The sequence below is a fragment of the Acipenser ruthenus genome, chromosome 22 (assembly GCF_902713425.1).
Source record: "Acipenser ruthenus chromosome 22, fAciRut3.2 maternal haplotype, whole genome shotgun sequence".
NCBI lineage: Eukaryota > Metazoa > Chordata > Actinopteri > Acipenseriformes > Acipenseridae > Acipenser > Acipenser ruthenus.
In genome coordinates, this window is record NC_081210.1 from 6,228,564 (window position 1) to 6,248,495 (window position 19,932).

General features: G+C 39.2%; 1 protein-coding gene across 2 annotated transcripts; it reads right to left on the reverse strand.

Moving 5' to 3' along the window:
- Positions 1–425: 425 nt before the first annotated feature.
- On the reverse strand, positions 426–19,096 carry tecpr1a (tectonin beta-propeller repeat containing 1a). Of its 2 annotated transcripts, XM_034051719.3 has the most exons (26): positions 18,904–19,096; positions 16,230–16,462; positions 14,977–15,159; positions 14,775–14,897; positions 13,494–13,616; positions 12,762–12,936; positions 12,228–12,328; positions 11,977–12,078; positions 10,840–10,985; positions 10,029–10,570; positions 9,415–9,560; positions 8,722–8,877; positions 8,012–8,161; positions 6,807–6,964; positions 6,552–6,679; positions 6,353–6,455; positions 6,108–6,204; positions 5,833–5,912; positions 5,622–5,678; positions 5,262–5,436; positions 4,933–5,068; positions 4,610–4,702; positions 4,090–4,196; positions 3,205–3,324; positions 2,788–2,976; positions 426–1,083 (listed from the first exon to the last, which is right to left on the reverse strand). In XM_034051719.3, exons 2-26 carry the CDS (start codon positions 16,452–16,454, stop codon positions 949–951), a joined length of 3,750 nt encoding a protein of 1,249 aa, XP_033907610.3. In that variant the 5' UTR covers positions 16,455–16,462; positions 18,904–19,096; the 3' UTR covers positions 426–948. The 2 variants fall into 2 exon arrangements, with proteins under 2 accessions (XP_033907610.3, XP_058851887.1); XM_058995904.1 differs by lacking the exon at positions 426–1,083 and having other exon boundaries at positions 1,918–2,976; positions 18,904–19,094.
- Between the last annotated feature and the right edge of the window lie 836 nt (positions 19,097–19,932).

Below are 19,932 nucleotides of genomic sequence, written 5' to 3' on the forward strand. Positions count from 1 at the left end.
CACTGGAACAAAAGTTCCTCTGTTGTAATTGGTTGTGTGCATTAAGGAGGCTATTGTGCACCAGAAATGAAGATTTTATAATGCAAATTTAAAACATGGCAAAGGCCATTAATGGATTTTCCTGTACTGTAACCCCCCACCCTTTTATTCACCTGCCATTAATCCGTTTGAACTAATGTTGTTGCGACAAGCGAACTGCTCCTTTTGGCTGTGGATAGTGCTTTACTGTGTATCTTGCAATGCAACTGCTTTTCCTTTAGTCCATCTTCACAAAAATGATGCTGTATTATTTTGAGTTACTTGTGCTGAACACCCCCCCCCCCCCAAAAAAACAACCGAAACAACATTATAAACATCCAAATAACCCATGAAATATCACATGCAACTGCATTCGATCACTCGCCCCAACTGTACAGAGCTTATGCCAAGCATTTGGACACTAAACAATGTTTATTGAGAAGACATCATTCATGCATTTATTTCCCGGAAAAGTTTACATAGCACAATACAGTACTTGACACTTTCTTTTTTTTTTTTTAATATTTTGTTTTTACAGTATAGTTAACAGTCTATCTATTACAATCTATTTGTGAATCTTAAGCTTTCAAAAAAAGAAAAACAAACTAAAACAATTGAACCAGTTAATTTATTTAAACTCACATTTCATGTGTGTTTGGAATGTACAGCTTGTTATATACTAAAGTTACTATTTTTCAAGCTCTAAAGAGAATTGACATTGCCTGTGAATATTTGGGTGCATGGGGGGGGGGGGGGGTTGGGGGACATGACCAGTTTTGCTCTCTTAGTAGTTCTATGCTCAACAGCCAAACAGGACTGACCGATCTATAAATCTGATATTGTCCAAAACTATAAAGGAATATAAGCACCATATGAAACAAGAGAGTATTTGACAATATATTGAAAATAAAAAAGGTAATAATTTAAACTTTAAACAATAAATAAATACTTGTCTGACAAATATATTAAACTCTTTAAAATCATTTTCCACAGTTTGCCCGTTTTTTGCCAGTCGCAAACAGAAGCAGGAACGGTGCCACCCATGACTTGCATACAACTGTATTCCTGTAAAAAACATATATATATATATACACACACACGCACACGCACACACACTGAGCATCAAAAGAAACTTATCACTTATATTTGGATAAAATTCACTAAATGTGATAAAAAAATTACAAACTCTGTTTTAAAGCAGGTGCAGTGACTTTTTATTGTGCTGATTAACAACTGACATCATGAAGATGCTGCAAAATGATCTGTCGATCATTGTCTTCCAGTTTGTGGCCTGTCATTGACAGAGTGTGTCTGGTTATACCGTCTGGTCAGGTTTGAAGTCGCTGGCTGTGAGCACCCAAAACGGCGAGCCACAGTACGCTGACCTAGTCCAGTCTCCAACATGCCGATTACACGAAGGCGGAGCTCTCTTGACAGACGTGGCATATTGTTTTTTTTCTGTGATTTTCTTTATTGCTTTTATTCAAGCTTGCAATTCAACAGCTGAAATCACTCCAAGTGCATATTAAGTGCATATGCTTCAGTCATAGTCACTCAAAACATTTCGGCAATGTCCATCGTTTATATACCTTACTTTTTTCGAAAATAAATGCATTATAATAGTGATAAGTTTCTTATGATGCTCGGTGTGTGTGTGTGTATATATATTATACATTATATATATATATATATATATATATATATATATATATATATATATATATATATATATATATATATATATATATATATATATTCATTCATTACAAACTTGTTTTATTTAAACTTCCGGTCAATTTGTTTTGGTAAACACTGAAACAGAATGAAAGTAAACATCAGTATTGCAATATCATTAAACAATGTATAAAAAACACAAATATTTCAGCTACATTTTAGTTATTATTATTTTTTTTTTTAAATAATGTGTTTAGATAAAGAGGCTGTAGTAAAGATTGGAGATCTGTGATTATACTTTCATTCTAACTTATTTGTTTTTAAGAAGCACATGGGTCTGTACAAAGGAAGAAAACGGCCAATGCATTGGTTTCAACATTTCATTTGCAAGTGTTGAGACTGAAAAAACCCTGCCTAGGTGTGTCAGAAAATACACCCAGGGGCTATAAAATGGGTGGGTCCCTCTTACAAGCATTTAAAATGCCTTCTTTCTTATCAAACCGGATAAAGTTACATCTCCTGTAAGTCTGGAAGCCAGGATAAAGAGATAAAGAAGGAACAGTGATATATCTTACAGTATTTAGTGGCACACCAGAGTAAGAGAAATATCACAGTTCACGTGACCAAAGCCAGCCTCCTGAGCTGAAAAAGATTACCTACTCTTAATTCATTCAATATTCCTTTCACACCACAGAAATATACTCCATCTCATTTTGGAATTACTTGTTGCAGTTTTACATTTTGGTCGCAATGCCTCGTTTGACTGTGACCTTAGCAGCCTCTCACCCTTATTCATCTATGCTGATTTCCGTTTTAGGACTTATTTTAGGTAATAATATTCAATGTAACAGAAAACACAACAAGATGTTGATGAATACACTGAAATAATCCTGTCTATGACATAGAAAGAATAAAAACGGCACTAACACAGAGATGTAAAACCACACATACACACACATGTAAAGAAGTTGTGCAAAATATGGGCAGGTGGTCTTCCATAGTTGTGAAGTAATGAAGGACGGAAGGAATAACCTTTGAGAAGTTCATGTTAAGAGGTACACAAGGGACAAGAGAGGAAGCAGGCTAACAACTCACAGCGTTCCCATTCAGTTCCTCTTCTTTGACACCGAGTACTGAGCTGATGGAAGCGGTCCTGCCCCCATCTCCACCGCCCTCCTCTGCCACACGGCCACTTTTTTCCAAAGTACTTTCAGCAGGCACTGGCATGACAATCCTGGGGGCTTCCTGGGAGTTCCCTCTTATCGTAATGTGTTCCCATCCACCCTGGAAGAACACACCACACCAACACAGAAGCCGGTTATGCTATTCTTAAAATTCAGTTAGAAGTACAAAAAAAGGGAGGAGGTTCCATAACATTCAAGGTTTTGCCAGATCCTTATTGGTCTCATGTGATTAAGGGATCAAGAAAATTGCTTAAAAATATGCTGTACAAGCTCAACAAAACATTACTCCTATCTGTATTAAAATACATCTTTTTTTGAGCTGACTTACTCCCATTCCATAGTCCCATGAATGTCCTTTAGGCTCCATTGGCTGCACCCCAACCCGATGGCATACAGTGCCACAACTCAGACTGTGGCTGCCTTGAACTTTGTCAGCAATTATCCAAACCTAGAGAAAACAGCAGCGAGCATCCTCTTTAATAATGGCCTCAGTGAAATAGTCACAGTTCAGTGACACATTTATGATTAATTGCACAGGACAGTTGGAGAGAGCAGGGCTGGATACCTATTTTCAGTGTACACCAAATTACTGTTAATCTGCATAATAATTCAGGTCTAGAGAAGACGTGTGGTATTTAGACAGCACAGGTAGCACACCCTTTCCGTATGGGCTTTAGTCTAAACTGAGATATTTTATAGGTGTTACCTACACAAGGGTATTTAAACTGATTAACTTTGATTTTAGTATTGTCTCAATTCACAATAGCGCTGAGAAGTGACTGGTCTGAACACTGTATATGTACAATTTTAAAACAGTCAAACAGTATAATCAAGCTTCTTAAGAGATATGCCTACTTTTGTAAATAAGATAATATGAAACTAGAGTGCTTTATGGGACTGTTTATACCAAGTGCTTCAATTTCTCTCTTGTGCTTCATTGTTCTCTCCCAAGGTTTATTTTGCAATCATTAAATAATGGTCTTCTGACAGCACGATCTGCAGTTTGCTGAAACTTGAGGCCAGGCGTCTAACAAGTACTGCACTAAATCATCACCTGCAACTTGGTAACTGGGCTTTTGACTGCTCATTCAGATCACAAATATAACATACACTAGCCTCCAGTAAGACCACTGTGACTGTCGCGGTTACATTTTCCATGCATTACATGCAATAAAGGAAATTTACATAGAATCAGTAGAGACTCTTCACCCACCTGGTCGAGAGGTCCCACACACACTTTGCGGACGTTGTTTGAAATGTGCTCCCAGCTGGACCCCTGCGGGTAGCTGGGGGTCAGGCCCTGGCGGTACCACAGGTTACCTGGACAGGTACAGAGGAAAGGAGAATAAGGAACATTGCATTTCAAAGCTGAAGGTAATAAACTCCATTTCTCTCCCTTGTTCTGATCCAAACTGTGTTACTCCATACAGAACAGTCTTACTGTATTGACTTGACTAGGGTTTGTAACTATGACAGCAACCAAAACAGATATAATGTTTAATTAACAAATCTACAGTTTTATAGTGTTAATGCCTAATGCCCATGTCCTATAGATAATTAAGTCAGTAATTCTGTGAAAATATAAGTGTAGTTTCAAAGGTAATTCCTATAGTTATTATCAGCTAACAGAAGTATTCGTACATTGATAGGGAAAAATTTAAGTGCTGCTTGTATCAAGCTTTACAGTGTGAAGCCCATAACAGCTAAGAAAAAATAATAAGTGAAGTCCATACCGTTTTCATCCACAACGTATACAGATGTGCGCCCCACCGACACCTGTTTCAGCTTCTGTCTGGGTGGAGAGGGGATGTGGTACCAACAATCTCCTGTAAACAAAAGAAAAAAAACATGCTGTAGACATTCGACACAAAGTCAACTGAGGACCACTACATCAGGTTTTATCACAAAAATGCTTTAAATACCGGTCTGCTACATTCTAGGTCAGAAGAGATGTCAATATAAGCATTGGCATTGTGAGTTGCATTTTCTCATAGGTGACCAGGGGGAGGGGTGTACATTCTTTTATCTTCAGATAAAGATAGAGTGCATGTGTTACCTGCAGGGTTCTCAGCAGAGACAGATCCGCGGTAGAACGTCGATCCGTTTCTGCTGATCGCCCAAACCTGGTAGCCACCGCCTATGGAGATAGACTTGAAGGGCTGATCTGTCCCAATGTGAAGCCAGGAGGTACCCTGAAAGGTAAAGTTACGATTAATGAGGTTGCCCGAGTAATCCAGAAATCTTGTGCTTTCAAAAGAGGTTTAATAGTTGCTCCAATTACCAATTTGACAATTTGATATGATTGGTAAATTAAAACACTGGGCTCCTTAAATCAACTTCAGGTTTTTAAACACTATGGCAGCCTGGCTAGGATCAGAGACTCACTGCAGGGCTCTGCTGTGTCACTCCAATCCGACACAGGACATCTCCCTTGTTGCTGATGCCCCAGAGTGAGACCTCCTCCACGGAGCTCTGAGAGGAGCAGGGCAGGATGGTGAGATCCCACAGTGTGATGGGAGGAATTTCCAGCCATGGGCCAGTCGTGGTGATTTTACATTTCCTGTAAGGAAAATTAAATAAAAAAAGAAGTGCCCTGCATAAAAATTCTGGAAGTTTAGTATGACACGAGCAAAATTTTAAAAAGAAATGCAAATGCTATAAATTAGGAGAACTTCACATTACAGTTTTATACAAATTAAAAATAAACAAAGCAATTTGGCATAAGGAGTAGTTCCACTGACTTGCCTTGCCCAGCGCCTCCGCCTCACAAAGTCTTTCATCGTCTTGTGTCCGTGATAGGTCCTAAAAGACGACAAGAAACACAACTGGAGCAAAAAAAACGCATACAAAATCAGCAGGTCAAACTTAAAGAGTAGATAAGCAAACATTCTGCAAATAAAATAAAAAACTACAGGAGTGTAACAAACAGCTGCTGGGTATACCAGATGTGACTTACGCTGGAAAATCAGCAGCATACTGCCAGCCCTCCATGTCAGTCCCACCTGAAATATTATAGTCAATGCACCAGTCGGACACCTGTCAAGGACACAGAATGCATTCAAATTGAGTTCCTTTTTAAAACACCAATATATTTGTGTGACTGATTATCCTATGATACTAACAGGTGAGTGATATAAACACCCACTGCAGCCAGAGGGGGGTCCAGGATAAAAACCGTTAATTAAGGTCAGCATTTAGGTCTGCAGAGAAGCGAAAAGAAGACAGACCTACCCAGGTCCACTGTGGAGATGGAGGCTTAGTGCTTGATTTGGTACATTCCTGCAAACCGGACACATCGCTCCACATGTACCGGTCTGTGGGAAGACCTCTGCAGAGGAACACACAGTTAATGATCTACACATGATGTACACGTCAAATAGGGAAACCCTGGCATTATGTCATTATCTAAAATATCAAAAAGCCCTAGCTCTAGTTCATTATGAAAATGTGTGGTTCCACAATTTGCAACATCTGACCTGCTACTGTAGCCAGTTACTGGATTCCAGCGCTGATTTTCATAAATGTAAACGCTCTTGACGTCTGTCTGTGTATGGATATTATCAGTGCTGCTTGCTAGCCCTGGGGAGATAAATGGGAACATCCCTGAATTAACCACTTACAATCCTTTTTTTTGTAATCATACTCAAAAGCGACTAAAACTTTACAGAAACTTACCCTGGGAGAAACCACCTCCATAGCCTCCAGTGTACACCCAGGCTGTGTGATCATATCCGATACCCCATACGATTCCCAGACTGTTACTTTCCACCAGGCGCAGGTGCCCTCCGATCTGTCTCCAAAACCTGAAGCACAAAACTGAAGTGAGTGATAGCCATGTACATTGTGACATCACGTTTAGAATTCCAGAACAGCGTGAACACAGCCAACACAGGGGAACAGAGCGAGTCTGTGAACTCATAAGGCACTTACATTTGATCACAGGGCAATGGATAGGGAACCGCCTCCAGATTCGGAGCGGGCTCACAAACATAGATGTCACCCTTGCATGTAGTGGACCAAATCGCCTGCTTAGAAGGAGGACCATGGATCCCTCTTGAATCACAGCAGGATAAGTTCAGAAGGGCAAGCTGTGGGGCAAAATAAATCATTATAAAACGATATTCCTGTACCAGTAAATATCCAATACAATTGTGAAGTTTGCTGCTTATGCAGAGCCAAGTCTCTATGCCTCTGTAATTAGGGCTTCTGATTTTCAGTTTTAACCAATAAGATGACCATAAAACACCCCAGATAAGTGACATTGGTGCATAGCCAATAAACACTGGAAAAACACTGGAAATGGTTACTCAATTCAAGCTGACTTCACCCCTTTCCCATTAAAAAAATAAGCCTACTATCAAGAAAACAAAAACAAACTACTTGCAGTTGGGCAATGTCCCTCCTTCTTTTACTCGTTCTGAATACTTTAATCCCACCTACTGAGTGGCTGCAAATACCTACATTTCTATTGGAGACTCTGCTTGTGAGATTTAAAATGAAATTACAATTAGGCGACTTGTTCACAGGATTTAAAGCAATATTAGTTATAGGGATAATTTAAAACATAATTGCAAATTGTGCTGAAACGTAAGGAGGCTTAGTGGGCCAGTGGCTAAAGAAAGGGCTTGTTACCAGGAGGTTTCCGGTTCAAATCCCAGCTCAGCCACTGACTCACTGTGTGTGACCCTGAGCAAGTCCTTGTGCTCCGTCCTTCGGATGAGATGTAAAACTGAGGTCCTATTGTAAGTGACTTTGCAGCAGCAGTTGTGATGCATAGTTCACCCCCTATCCTCTGTAAGTCGCTTTGGATAAAAGCGTCTGCTAAATGACTAATTCATAAGGATTTTGTTGTGGAAGACAGCAAAGGAAATAAGGTACAACTTAAGTCTGCAAGTACTGTTGAGTTACTATACATATTGTGACAGAGAAAAAAAAAAAAGCGCCCATGAATTTTGGCAAGTAACCAAAAACAATAATTTCATACATTATATAAAAGGCAAAAGCCCAGAAAAAAAAGATTTACATAAAACTCACTAAAATAGCTAAAAATAAGCACCGGAAAATGAAATGAATAAAAGCAGGAGCCCTATCTATAACTCCTGAAGTAATGGAAGTTAATATAAAATAGAAGTTACCCAGTCGTGCATCTCCTGTTCGGTAGCAGCAGCCAGTCGTATTGGCCATCTCTGTTTGGTCCTTTCCGGTGTATAGACAGCGAACGTGTGTTTTGTATCATTGAGAACAGGGACCAGGATAGTAATCTCATTTATAAATGCATGGAGGTACTGCGGAAGGGGGGAAAAATACCGCTTTAAATATTTATAACAAAGCTTGTTGACAGCTGCAGTAGGTTAAGTTACTAAACGCACAAAATGAGGCCCTGAATATACAATAAACAGACCCTTGGAGACACCATATATTGCAGTGAACCAGTCTGGCCAAACAACCTCTTCTCTTTTCCAGCAGACACAGGTAAATATATGGAAAACATCAGCAGCAGCCTTAAAAGCAATATTAATATCATAATCTGCTTTTGTCAATGCTCAGAGCTATAGATTAGGTTTTAGTCACAACTGGTAGAGGGGTGGAGTGGGGATATACGGGACACCCCCTCATCCATAAATTAAATACGCAATCATACAATGCTAAGGTAAAACTATATGGATCTGAATCAAACAGCTAATGCCTAGATCACAGCTAAATACAGTTTTAAGTGCATGTCCCAGAAATGTAGCCTTTCCTTCATTGAATATATACTTTTTCAATCTATGCCTTGTGGCACACTGTTCATTTTTAATAATACTACTAATTATTATTATTTATTATTATTATTATTATTATTGACCTTCTTTTCGTCATTGAATGTGTAGTAAATGAAGAGGATGCCATCTCGATTGCCGTCGCTCCCTGAAAATTGCTCCAGGGCAAACTGGACATCTATCCACTTGTTGGGTTTCCAGTCTCTCCACCACTGCATGATGCCCTTCTTCACCCACACAGACTAAGCCAGGGAAATGAAATGGTTATTACATGGCTTAAAAAGCAATAAATGCTGCTTGTCAACTTTTTTAATCATTCACCCACTGACACCATGGCTTTAAGAGACACATTCCACACTTTAGATGAGAGTGGAACATTTAGATAAAATGTATATCTTTGAAACAAAAAAACAATACATTTGAAGATGTTGAAGTATTTTAAAACACACCTTTTTTCCTACCAAGCTCCTTTTAACTGGACTAACCTGTTATCTGAGCTGAATAAGTCTCAACCACAAAATTAACTCTACTTTATTTGTTAACTTGTGTTTGTCTTTCCATGGTCAAAAATGTGTGTTTTTCTCACCCTCCTCCAAGAATATCCTTGTTTAAAATGTCTAAATAAAAAATAAGCAGTCTCAGACTCATACCAACCTAAATTAGGGAGTCAAAAGCACAATTTAGAACAAACACTTCAAATAGGCTGACTTGAATTTAGCTGAAAAGTTTCAAAGCTTTGAATATTACGTATTGCATATACAGTAGAAGAGTATCTGTACCTGCTCAATCGCTTGCTCATAATGTCTGAAATTCTCCAGCTCTCTCTTGGACCGCTCGCTCAGCTGCTCGAAGATCTGTTTCCGCCATGCTGCCGTTTGTGCCGGGGTGATAGACAGGGACATGGACTGTACAGAGGAGGACACACCTGAAGCACAGAAGAGACATTGTTGCCAGGGACAGGAAACACTGCAAACAGACCTACTGTATTACTGTGCCTAGAAAACAGAAAAAGAACTTCAGCACGTTAATTGACACACTATATTAAATATACCACTTCATGTTCCAAAGTGGTTAGAGGAACACTGTAGTAGGCTTTCTCCCATTCAGTTGATGTTCAGCCTTAGCTGTGATTGAATTTCTGAAACCAAGACCTGCACTCTTCCACGTGAGCAGGCCATCCTGATCATGTGACTGTTACTTACAGGCTAAAGTGTCTAAAATCTTCTGGGATGTCTAAGCTAAACAGAGCTCCATTTTGCTACAACAGCCATGCCAATAAATCATATATACACATAGGTATATACACTAGCTCTTTGCATAAACACATGACTTTAGACCCTTGATATTTGTTTATATTTTTTATAAAACGTTTTAACATCTGCAATGTATTTACCTGTCGAGGCACTGAACCAGTTTAAGTGGGTGTGTGAATCCACAGCACAGCCCCCTCCACAGACCCAGGCCCAGAGAGGGTGCTCGTCCACCCCATACTGCTCCTCCAAGTTGTAGGTAGCTACCGAGGACAGGCTGGAAGTTTCTGTGGTGTCTGAAGCTGCAGCTGCCAAGGGGGTCTGAGCTTCTTCTAAATCCACGTTACTCCACTGGGAGTCTCGGGCCCCCAGCTGGCTGGAGGACTGTGAGAGCAGCTTGATGGATGTCTCCTGGGGGACACTCTCCTGGTCTTGTTCTTGGGGTGCCCCCTCCTCCTGGTCATCCCTCCCGTCCCTGCCTGGCTTATGTTCTTTGTCGGAGACCAGCTCTGAGATGAAGCTGTCACTGGTCACTTTAGGGATTCTACGCTTCATGGCATCAGCATGCATGGGCGAGGTGGACTGTGCAGCCTGAGACCTTTCTGTTTCAGAAGATGACTCTGTGTCATTCATACAAGATGACTGCGACTGGACCCTCACCTCCCCGCTGAAAAAGCAGCCGGCACTTGAAAGGGGAGGGGGGGGGAGGAGAAAGAATGTGATCCTACATTTTAAAACATTCAAGACTCTGCAGATTAGATCAGCTTTTGGAACATTAGATTAAACTAATAAATAGTCTCTAAATCAGTTTCACAAACTAAAACTGATTTAATTAAGTAATAAATACATTTTAAAAAGCCCCATACAAAACAGTCCTTAAAACAATCCTTAAAATTGCAGATTGTTGCTTGTGCATGGGATGACACTTGTCATAGGTTTGTGAAACTCAGATACCTAACTAGGCTGTTGGCGGTTTCAGAGTGGGACCTGTTTTCATCTCTAGCTACAACAATGGCTTTCCAGGTCTTTCCACTGAGTTCGCTGGACGTAACCCCTTGACGGATATGCACAGCTCTGTCTTCACAGCTGATTCCCCACACCTGGTGTGAGACACAGACAAGAAGACCCTTTAGTGAAGAGGAGTGTCCCAAATGGAATTCAAATTCTGACAACACTACCTCATGTATTTTTATTTTCAGCTCTTAAAAAAAATCTTTATACTACAGCTTATTGCCGACTGTTTTTTTAAAGCCTTTAACTTTATCCCCCTTTTTTCTTTCCAATTTTTAAATGCCCTGCTGGAAAGCTGCCAGAAAATGTTTGAAACTGTTTAGAGAAGTTATATATAAGTTTAGAGAATGAATGGCAAACCATACTTAAAAAAAAAGAAAAAAAAAAGAATGTATTTGCCATACTAATGGATAAACAGGATTAGTAACACAGCTACAGTATTAATGCTCCCACCCAGCTCAACCAATCAATGTTTGGGACCTCCCACAGACCCATTAAGATTACCTAACAGAACTGTAAATGTAACCATTAAAAAAAACTAGCAGGTTCTCTTGTTATATGGCCATATCACTTTTCCTTGTATATGCCCCTTGGCCCTGATGTAATTTTAACAGAAAAAGACCATAGGAGCACGCTTCTCGATATGTACTTATATATGGTGCAGTATGCGGTTTCCAGATGTATATTGATGCAGTGCCAAAAATACAATTTCAAAAGTATGATTCCACTTTGAAATGTTTTACCATGCTTGCAACTCCTGGGTGAAATTCAGTAGTATGGACTGCAGAAATACACAGCAGATTACAACTGGACACTGTCTTGTAGACAGGGAGTTGAAATTAATTTTATATTACGGGATCTCAAACCTTAAACTTTAAAATTACACAATGAAAAATGAAACTTAAAATTGGCATAAATATTATGATTAATAATTATAACCTGAAAGTTGAAATAAATGGTCTTCAAAGGGACTGCTTAATACAGATGTCTGCTAAAAAAAACAAGTTGTGGCTGGAAAGAACAGCTGACCTTCATTGCTTTTAACGGAATAATTCCTCTGCTTTTTCTAAAGTCTCTTACCTGGTCGTTCAGTCCTACATTCACCATGACCATTTCTCCTACCATTCCAATCCAGCCCGTTCCACAGGGGTTGTGGGAGTTTACCCCCCGGCGAAACCACACCTGAAACAGACACAAAATAATCTTCTTGGCTAATTCATTGTGTGGACGTTATGAAATTAAACCAACATGTCACGCATAACAAGAATAAGAACAGCCTCTCTTTTCAGTCAAATCAAGCAATAGATAAACAATGCAATTTTCATACTAACCTTTCTGTCCTTGGTGACGGCCCACACGACATTAGTGCCCACTGCTACGTGAATTGCACCAACTTCTGTACTTGGGGAATCAACCACCACCCAGGAAGAGCCTAGAAATGGTCACATTGACAAATAATGAATTCGTTAAACGATTCACCAAGAATGAATTGGTGTGCCTACTACTTGCCTCTTACTTAGGAATATTTATCATGGTACTGTACATAAAACCTATAATTTTTACAGCTACTGTATTCACAAAAAAAAAAACAACGACATATAATATAATTTAAACAAAAGATACTGAAACTACATTTATATTGGCACAAACAAAATATATAATGGGGCAGAATATATGGAATTACGGACACAGGATCATAGTTGGTTAATGTATTAGCCTTTCTCCGGCAGACATGCGCGTTCACATCCAACTTGAGTTTGGCAGTCTCAACTTTGACTTGGTGGACGTCACATAACTGTAACAGAAATTGGTACTGTTGGCAGCTTGGTCAAGGAAGCAAATCAAATCCAGGGGTATGCTCTGACCTTTAGGGTTCTCTCTGCTGATCCCCTCTCTGACCAGCAGCTGCCCCTCCCACAGTACAGCCCAGAGAAGGTCACTCGGCCCACAGCTGATCTGAACCACCTCTCCCGGGGTCGTGACCTCTGTCCACACAGAGCCCTCAGGATTGTGATGGTGGATTCCTTCTCTGCACCACACCTGCACACACAAGAGAATAACATCAGTTCATATACTGTAGTATAGCTGTATCAAAACCAATTATTAGTGCTTGATGCCATCTCCGTGTCCACATTATACAGTGTCCTCAGAGGCAACCTGGAAAAAAGACAGCTATGTAGACAGCAATCTGTACGGACTGGATTCCCTGCTGTGAATAGGTACTGTAGCTTGTGTAAAAATTAAGAGCACTAGTCACAGAAGCATCTCTCCTTGAGCCATTCAGACTCAAACGTGATCTAATCATGTCCTCTTGTGGTCAGGTGTTGGTACTGCTTTTTCCAGGGTCAGATCTAATATTTTCTGAAAACGATACAGCAATTGTAAAAGGTATCATTCTAGCAAGAAACAAGTTAGTTTCAGAAAAAGAGTTCATTTTTTAGTTGTTTCTTGCACATTTTATGCTGTTACAATGGGTTTATCAATCTATTAAAAAAATGCCTATGCACTTGCTTCCAAATGTTTTTTTTTTTTTTTTTTTTTTTACAGCACAGTTTCCGTACAACTTTTAAATTCTAAAAGATTATTATTTGTCTTACCTTCCCTTGCAGTGAGACTGCCCAGAGTGACAGGCGTCCCCTTGGCTCATCTGTGATTTCCCAGCCCCCCGCGCTGATGTCATTGAAGGGGTCTGGTAGAGGCCCAACATCCTGAGAGGGGATCTGCAGACACAAAGATGGAAATCACATTTCTTTCACAATTACACAATGGTGCAAAATTGTACTGGAATATTGTAAAGAGATTATTGCATGAATTTATATTTTAAATAAAAATAATAATGCATTTTCTGAACTAATATTTTGCCAATTTACAGGACTAATTATATATATATATATATATATATATATATATATATAAGTGCTGTAAATTGGCAAAATATTAGTTCAGAAAATGCATTTTTTTTTTGGCAAAAGCTGCCTCTATATTTTTAATTGTATAAACTGTCCTGTGTGGCTACTGGCCCAGGGCAGTTTATTTAAATTTTTTTAATTATACAGCCTCCGTGCCAATTGCGTTTCGATTAAAAGAAGTAAAATGAATTCTCACAGCAAGTCAGACTCACAAAGAGCAAGATACCGCAGCATAATAAACAAGTTTTGTATTTGTTCCCATCCTGATAAAAACACAAAGGATCAAGCAAAGGCATAAATTCATCTTCAAAGCTAGAGCTACTTCAAGAATAAGTAATAAAAAAGCATTTTGTTTTAACCAGTAATGTTATAAAAAGGTAAAATATAAAAAAGGGGTATCAATTTGCTCACTCTGTTTCTGGTATACTGAAAGTGCTGAAAGATACCCTATTTGATAACTATATAACCAGTCCCTCCGCGCTTGATTAAATCAACAGCGCCTTCGCATGGTGACAGTTTCACTCTTTGGAGGAACACAGCTGTCATCACTGAGCCCACACAGAGAGCAGTTCAGCGCTTGGCATACAGGGGTAAGCTGTGCACCAAGAGGTGACGAGATCCCTGGCCAGGAAATGAAACCTCCCCAACAGCAATGCGGCCACTTGGATTGCTGTTCAATTTGAATAGCATATATTCCACACAGTTTAACATAAACTAAACTCAGAAATATCGTTCCAGTGCGTAACATACAAAATGCAGAGGCGCTGTGTTGCATTTATGGATAAGAGTTTGGTGTTCTTGAAACCTTTTAAGGCTATTAAATAAGCCTGAAACAGTCTAGAGCAGTTTCCTTAATACCGAACAAGGTGTATCTAATCCAAACAGCTCATGGGGTGAAGCTTTGGAAACAGGCACCATAGCATTCTCATGTTACATGTCATCTTGTTAGAAGAAGAGGGAAGAGAATACCTTGGCCCACGTATCCCGTGACTTGTACCTCCTGTATCGGATCCATCGCCTGCGACGGACACAGGAATTCCATTTCTTATCTTTTGTGTAGGTGGCAGGGAAATCGATGGCGTACGTCCAGCCCTTTAAAATGAAATGCTGCATTAGAGATTTTTATTCGACGAGCATTTCAGGTCAATGGTATTTAGTTTGTCTCACTCACCCCCTTCTCTGTGGGCTCCCCATCAATGCTCTCATCAACGTACCAGTCTGCCTCCCACTCCCAGTGCTCCGATGGCAGCCTGAAGCTATCCAGGGTCTGGTGCTTCAGGCCAGTGACATCACTCCACTGCCAGCGGTCGCTTGGCAACAACTTCTCACAGAATCTGTCCACAGGGTTCCAGCGCTGCCAGACACACACACACACACACACACACACACACACACACACACACACACACACACACACGGAAATAGAGTGAAACGGATTACTGTATAGCCAACCCACAGGATTAAATGACCCGAGTACTGAAAAATCTGGTGGATTTTGCATATTAAAAGCACCAGTAAAGGTTAGGTACACATTTACTTACTTAGATAATAACAGTACACTATAATACTGGATCATTTATTCTATCAGCTTTTCCCACATTGTAATAGGGTGCTATTTCACTTTACACTCTAAATTCCACTGCAAAAAATTAGACACCTGAAAGTTTTTCTGTACCCTTTTGTTCTTCCTATAATGTTTTTTAAAAGATAAAATTTGAGAAACATGCATTTCTATTATTATTATTATTATTATTATTATTATTATTATTATTATGGCATGCAGGAACATCCTGTAAAAAAAAATTGAAAGATTGAAAACATTTTGTGACAATAGTGCCACCCAGTGGCCTTAAATTAAAGGGATGCAGAGATTCTGTGTCATGCTTGTATAACCTCTAGGCTTGACTGCTGTAATGCTTTGTATGCTGGACTGCCTCATAAGCGTATTCATCGTCTCCAATGAGTGCAGAATGCAGCTGCTAGAGTCTTGACTGGATTACATTTAAAACCCTTTTGTTAACATACAGGGCTTTAAACGGCACCTGCCCTGCTTACCTCTCTGCTTCTGGAGAACTGTGTTCCTGCCAGGTGTCTCAGATCTAGTGCACAGAACTACCTTGTGGCTCCCTGCTTCTGATGTGCGACTTTGGACAGGCGTTCCTTTGTTATGGAACGACCTCCCCATAAACATCAGAGGAGCTGACAGTTTAAATGTAAACGCCTATTAAAAACCCATTTCTTCAGTGCAGTTGTAATATAATCTGAGGTGAACTGGGTATCTGTTTTTACTGTGTTATTTATTGATTCTTATATTGGTCTTAATTATTAAAATACAAATTTGTACCACTTTTAAATGACTGTATATATTGCTTAGGATACATTATTTTGTTGATACTTTCAATTAAATCATCTTCTCGTCGTTACCTGGTTTTCATAGGTTTCCTCCTGACACCTGATGGGCACGTCGCTGCAGTGCACGTACAGGTAGACCTGATGATCGCCCACGATTCCCCAACAGCACTGCTGGACCGAGGTGAGCCGCTTGAACTCCAGATGTGCATCTTTGCACAGCTCCCAGCACTGCCCGGCAGTGGACAGGGTGTGCACTCTCCCATACACGTCCACTGCCCACAGGAGGGAGCTAGACATGGCAGGCTCTGGAAGGAGAAACCACCTTTCGACAATGACTCTGCCATGATATTAATTAAAGCTGTAAATCTACGTTAAGTACTAGATAAAGCCTTTTTGACTAAACAGTGGTTTGTCATTTAACTACAGTATCATACATTTTTACTAAAGAAAGTATATTCTTACTTTATAGTCATGTAGTTCAGTTTCACATTTATTTCAAATTGTACACCCATTTTGCCAAAAAGTATTCAATTACAGAGATTTACAATGTATCAATATACTGTATAAAAGGATTTGAAAAACACCAGAATAATCTACGAGGTATATATATATATATATATATATATATATATATATATATATATATATATGAACATAATTTAGATATTTTATTTAACATCATGTAATCAAATAAACTACTAAATTATATTGCAAAAGTCTACTGCAAGCCACCATAGTAGTACAGTATTTCATGTTAGATTTTGAAATGTCACATTTTTTCATTTTTGTCAGTTTTTCGTTAAGTATATGGAAAACTACGACACAACATTATTCAGCAGGTTTCAATGGAATGAGTTTAACCCATTTACACCAACTAATTAATCAAAATCTTTAATCTGCACATCAATTCTGCACGCAAATACAATATTTTTTTCTGTTAAGTGCTCAGACCTTGACAGCCTCCAGTACAAAAATAAACTCATCATGGTTAACATTGTTTTACCATGGGTGCTTATATCTGTCTATCTATCACATGGTCAGGGCAGCAGTGTGGAGTAGTGGTTAGGGCTCTGGACTCTTGACCGGAGGGTTGTGGGTTCAATCCCCAGTAGGGGACACTGCTGTTGTACCCTTGAGCAAGGTACTTTACCTAGATTGCTCCAGTAAAAACCCAACTGTAAAAATGGGAAATTGTATGTAAAATAATGTGATATCTGTATAATGTGAAATAATGTATAATGTGATATCTTGTAACAATTGTAAGTCGCCCTGGATAAGGGCGTCTGCTAAGAAATAAATAATAATAATAATAATGGTCATATCAGGAAAGAAGAATTCAATGAATCTGTTACAGAATACACAGTATCCTGAAATTCACAGCTAGGAGTTTCAGTGTAATGAAATGCAACCAGTGTGATGATCAATTGATCTAAACGTTGGCGGATTTACAGCATTTCACATATTTGTAAAAGCAGAAATGCTAAAAAAACACAACTTTGCATCTACTGCAAAGCTGAGGGAACCCAAAGCCACTTTTTCAGGAACAGTGTATCGAAACCTGGTTCCAGGAACCTTGCTCTACATATGAAACCTCGCCTCCCCTGATGTGCCAAGCAGTGGCTGAAACATCATCTGAAACCAAGGTCCAAGCCACAAAGTGGCTTCGTGTTCCCTCAGCGCTAGATTTTTGTTTTTTGTAACCCTGGTTTCAAGTGTTATTTGTCTTTGTGGTAGTATTTAGATCTGCTACTGCTAGGATCAATTGAATACACCACAGTACACCTGTCCCACCAAGGAGGGGTCAGTTTGTTTAATTCAACCTTCTCTTTCTTCTCCTCCTTTTTGCTGACATGTGATAAATCATGAACAAGCTGATGCTATCAATGAGTCCTATGAAAATAGGGCATGGTGTTTTAAAATCAATTTCAATATTCCACACAGTACATGTGGATTTTTTGGACACTCCCTCCCTCCCCCCCCCCTCTCTCTCTCTATATCTATTATAACGTCTTACCGAAGTGGTCCAGTGGTTAAAGAAAAGGGCTTGTAACCAGGAGGTACCCGGTTCAAATCCCACCTCAGCCACTGACTCATTGTGTGACCCTGAGCAAGTCACTTAACCTCCTTGTGCTCCGTCTTTTTGGTGAGACGTAATTGTAAGTGACTCTGCAGCTGATGCATAGTTCACACACCCTAGTCTCTGTAAGTCGCCTTGGCTAAAGGCGTCTGCTAAATAAACAAATAATAATATCACACCGGTCTTGAATTTTGCACTTTACAAATCAATCACTCATTATTAAATTACCATGACGCACTGAACACTTTGTATTTGTATTGGTAATACAACATATTGCTAAAGAGGACAAGGCTGACTGCACGATATTTATCACGATATAACCTGCCTGTTCACTGCTAATTGAAAGGTGTACTAGTATAAAACATCAGGTTAATGATGATAGAGCACAAAACACACTCAACAAACAAATTCAGCAAAACAGACGGTGAAATTGAGCACCCACTGGATTCGAATCAACAACATACAGTAGTTAAACCTAAACAGAATAACTAACTGATACAAGCAGCTGTACTAATATGACCTAGCCTTAACACTGACCAAAGGCAATAATGCACACCTGCATTTGCAAGAGAGCCAGCTAACACAACACGTACCATCTCATTAATAACTCCGTCACAATGCACAGCTGAAACTGTACATGTATATATGTGTTATAATAAAATAACTCACCTTTTATGCCTTGTCATAAACTAACTGGTTAAATAATATTCCAGCTACTTCCAAGGCAAACACAGCGAACGTACTTTTACAGTATATTTACTGAATGAGACAGCTTCCAAATCCTACAGAGGAAGTCATGTTCTGGCGATTCTGATTGGTTGCTTGACAGCTGGTCCTGACTAGATTCATTTCGCTATTGGTAACCTGCGCTGTCGCTCTCCCATCACAGCTCTACGACTGAGGTTTCAGTCTTCAAACACCACGCATTCAGAAAAAATGTTATTTTTCACGGGAGCTTTATAGGGCAGATCTGAGAAGTTACCGGTATTTGCCACGTCACACGTACCTACTGTCATTATCTTGACAGGCAGCTAAGAATTGTGTGTTTATCGTGTCCTTACCTTTTTTTAAAATGGGGTTTTAAAAAGGATACATATTTATACCAATGTCAATGTTGTTCAGAAAATGTCTGTCGGCTCGATATAATAATATACAGTACCTGTACACTGTATTACAAGATGTAAGTTTAATAAGTTCTTAATACGTTTTATTTTTATTTTTCTGAAGGGGGTAAGGCTTATTATTATTATTATTATTATTATTATTATTATTATTATTATTATTATTATTATTATTTATTTCTTAGCAGACGCCCGCCTTATCCAGGGCGACTTACAATCGTAAGCAAAAACATTTCAAGCGTTACAATACAAGTAATACAATAAGAGCAAGAAATACAATAACTTTTGTTCAAGTAAAGTACAAGTTTGACAAACCACAATTCAATAATACAGCAGGTAATAGTGATCGTTACATCAGGATATGATTAAATAGTGATAGTTACATCAGGATGTGATTAAATACAAAGTACTACAGGTTAAAAACTTGGCAGATTACAGTATTCTGAAGTACAGGATTAAATGCAGTAAAATAGGGGCTGATAAGAGCAAAATAAAGCACATTTACATGAAGGGTGATAGTGTCCCAGGATACAAACATCTGGTTAAGTCAATGTTACAAACTATATAAAATCCTTTA

Excerpts from the sequence above, each read along its gene's own strand:
- tecpr1a (XM_034051719.3), bottom strand. The coding sequence starts at position 16,454 with ATGTCTAGCTCCCTCCTGTGGGCAGTGGACGTGTATGGGAGAGTGCAC. Across the intron at positions 6,680-6,806 it reads CCATTGCCCTGTGATCAAAT|GTTTTGGAGACAGATCGGAG; the intron begins GTAAGTGCCTTA and ends TTTGTGCTTCAG. Across the intron at positions 5,913-6,107 it reads CATCTCCACAGTGGACCTGG|GTGTCCGACTGGTGCATTGA; the intron begins GTAGGTCTGTCT and ends TGTCCTTGACAG.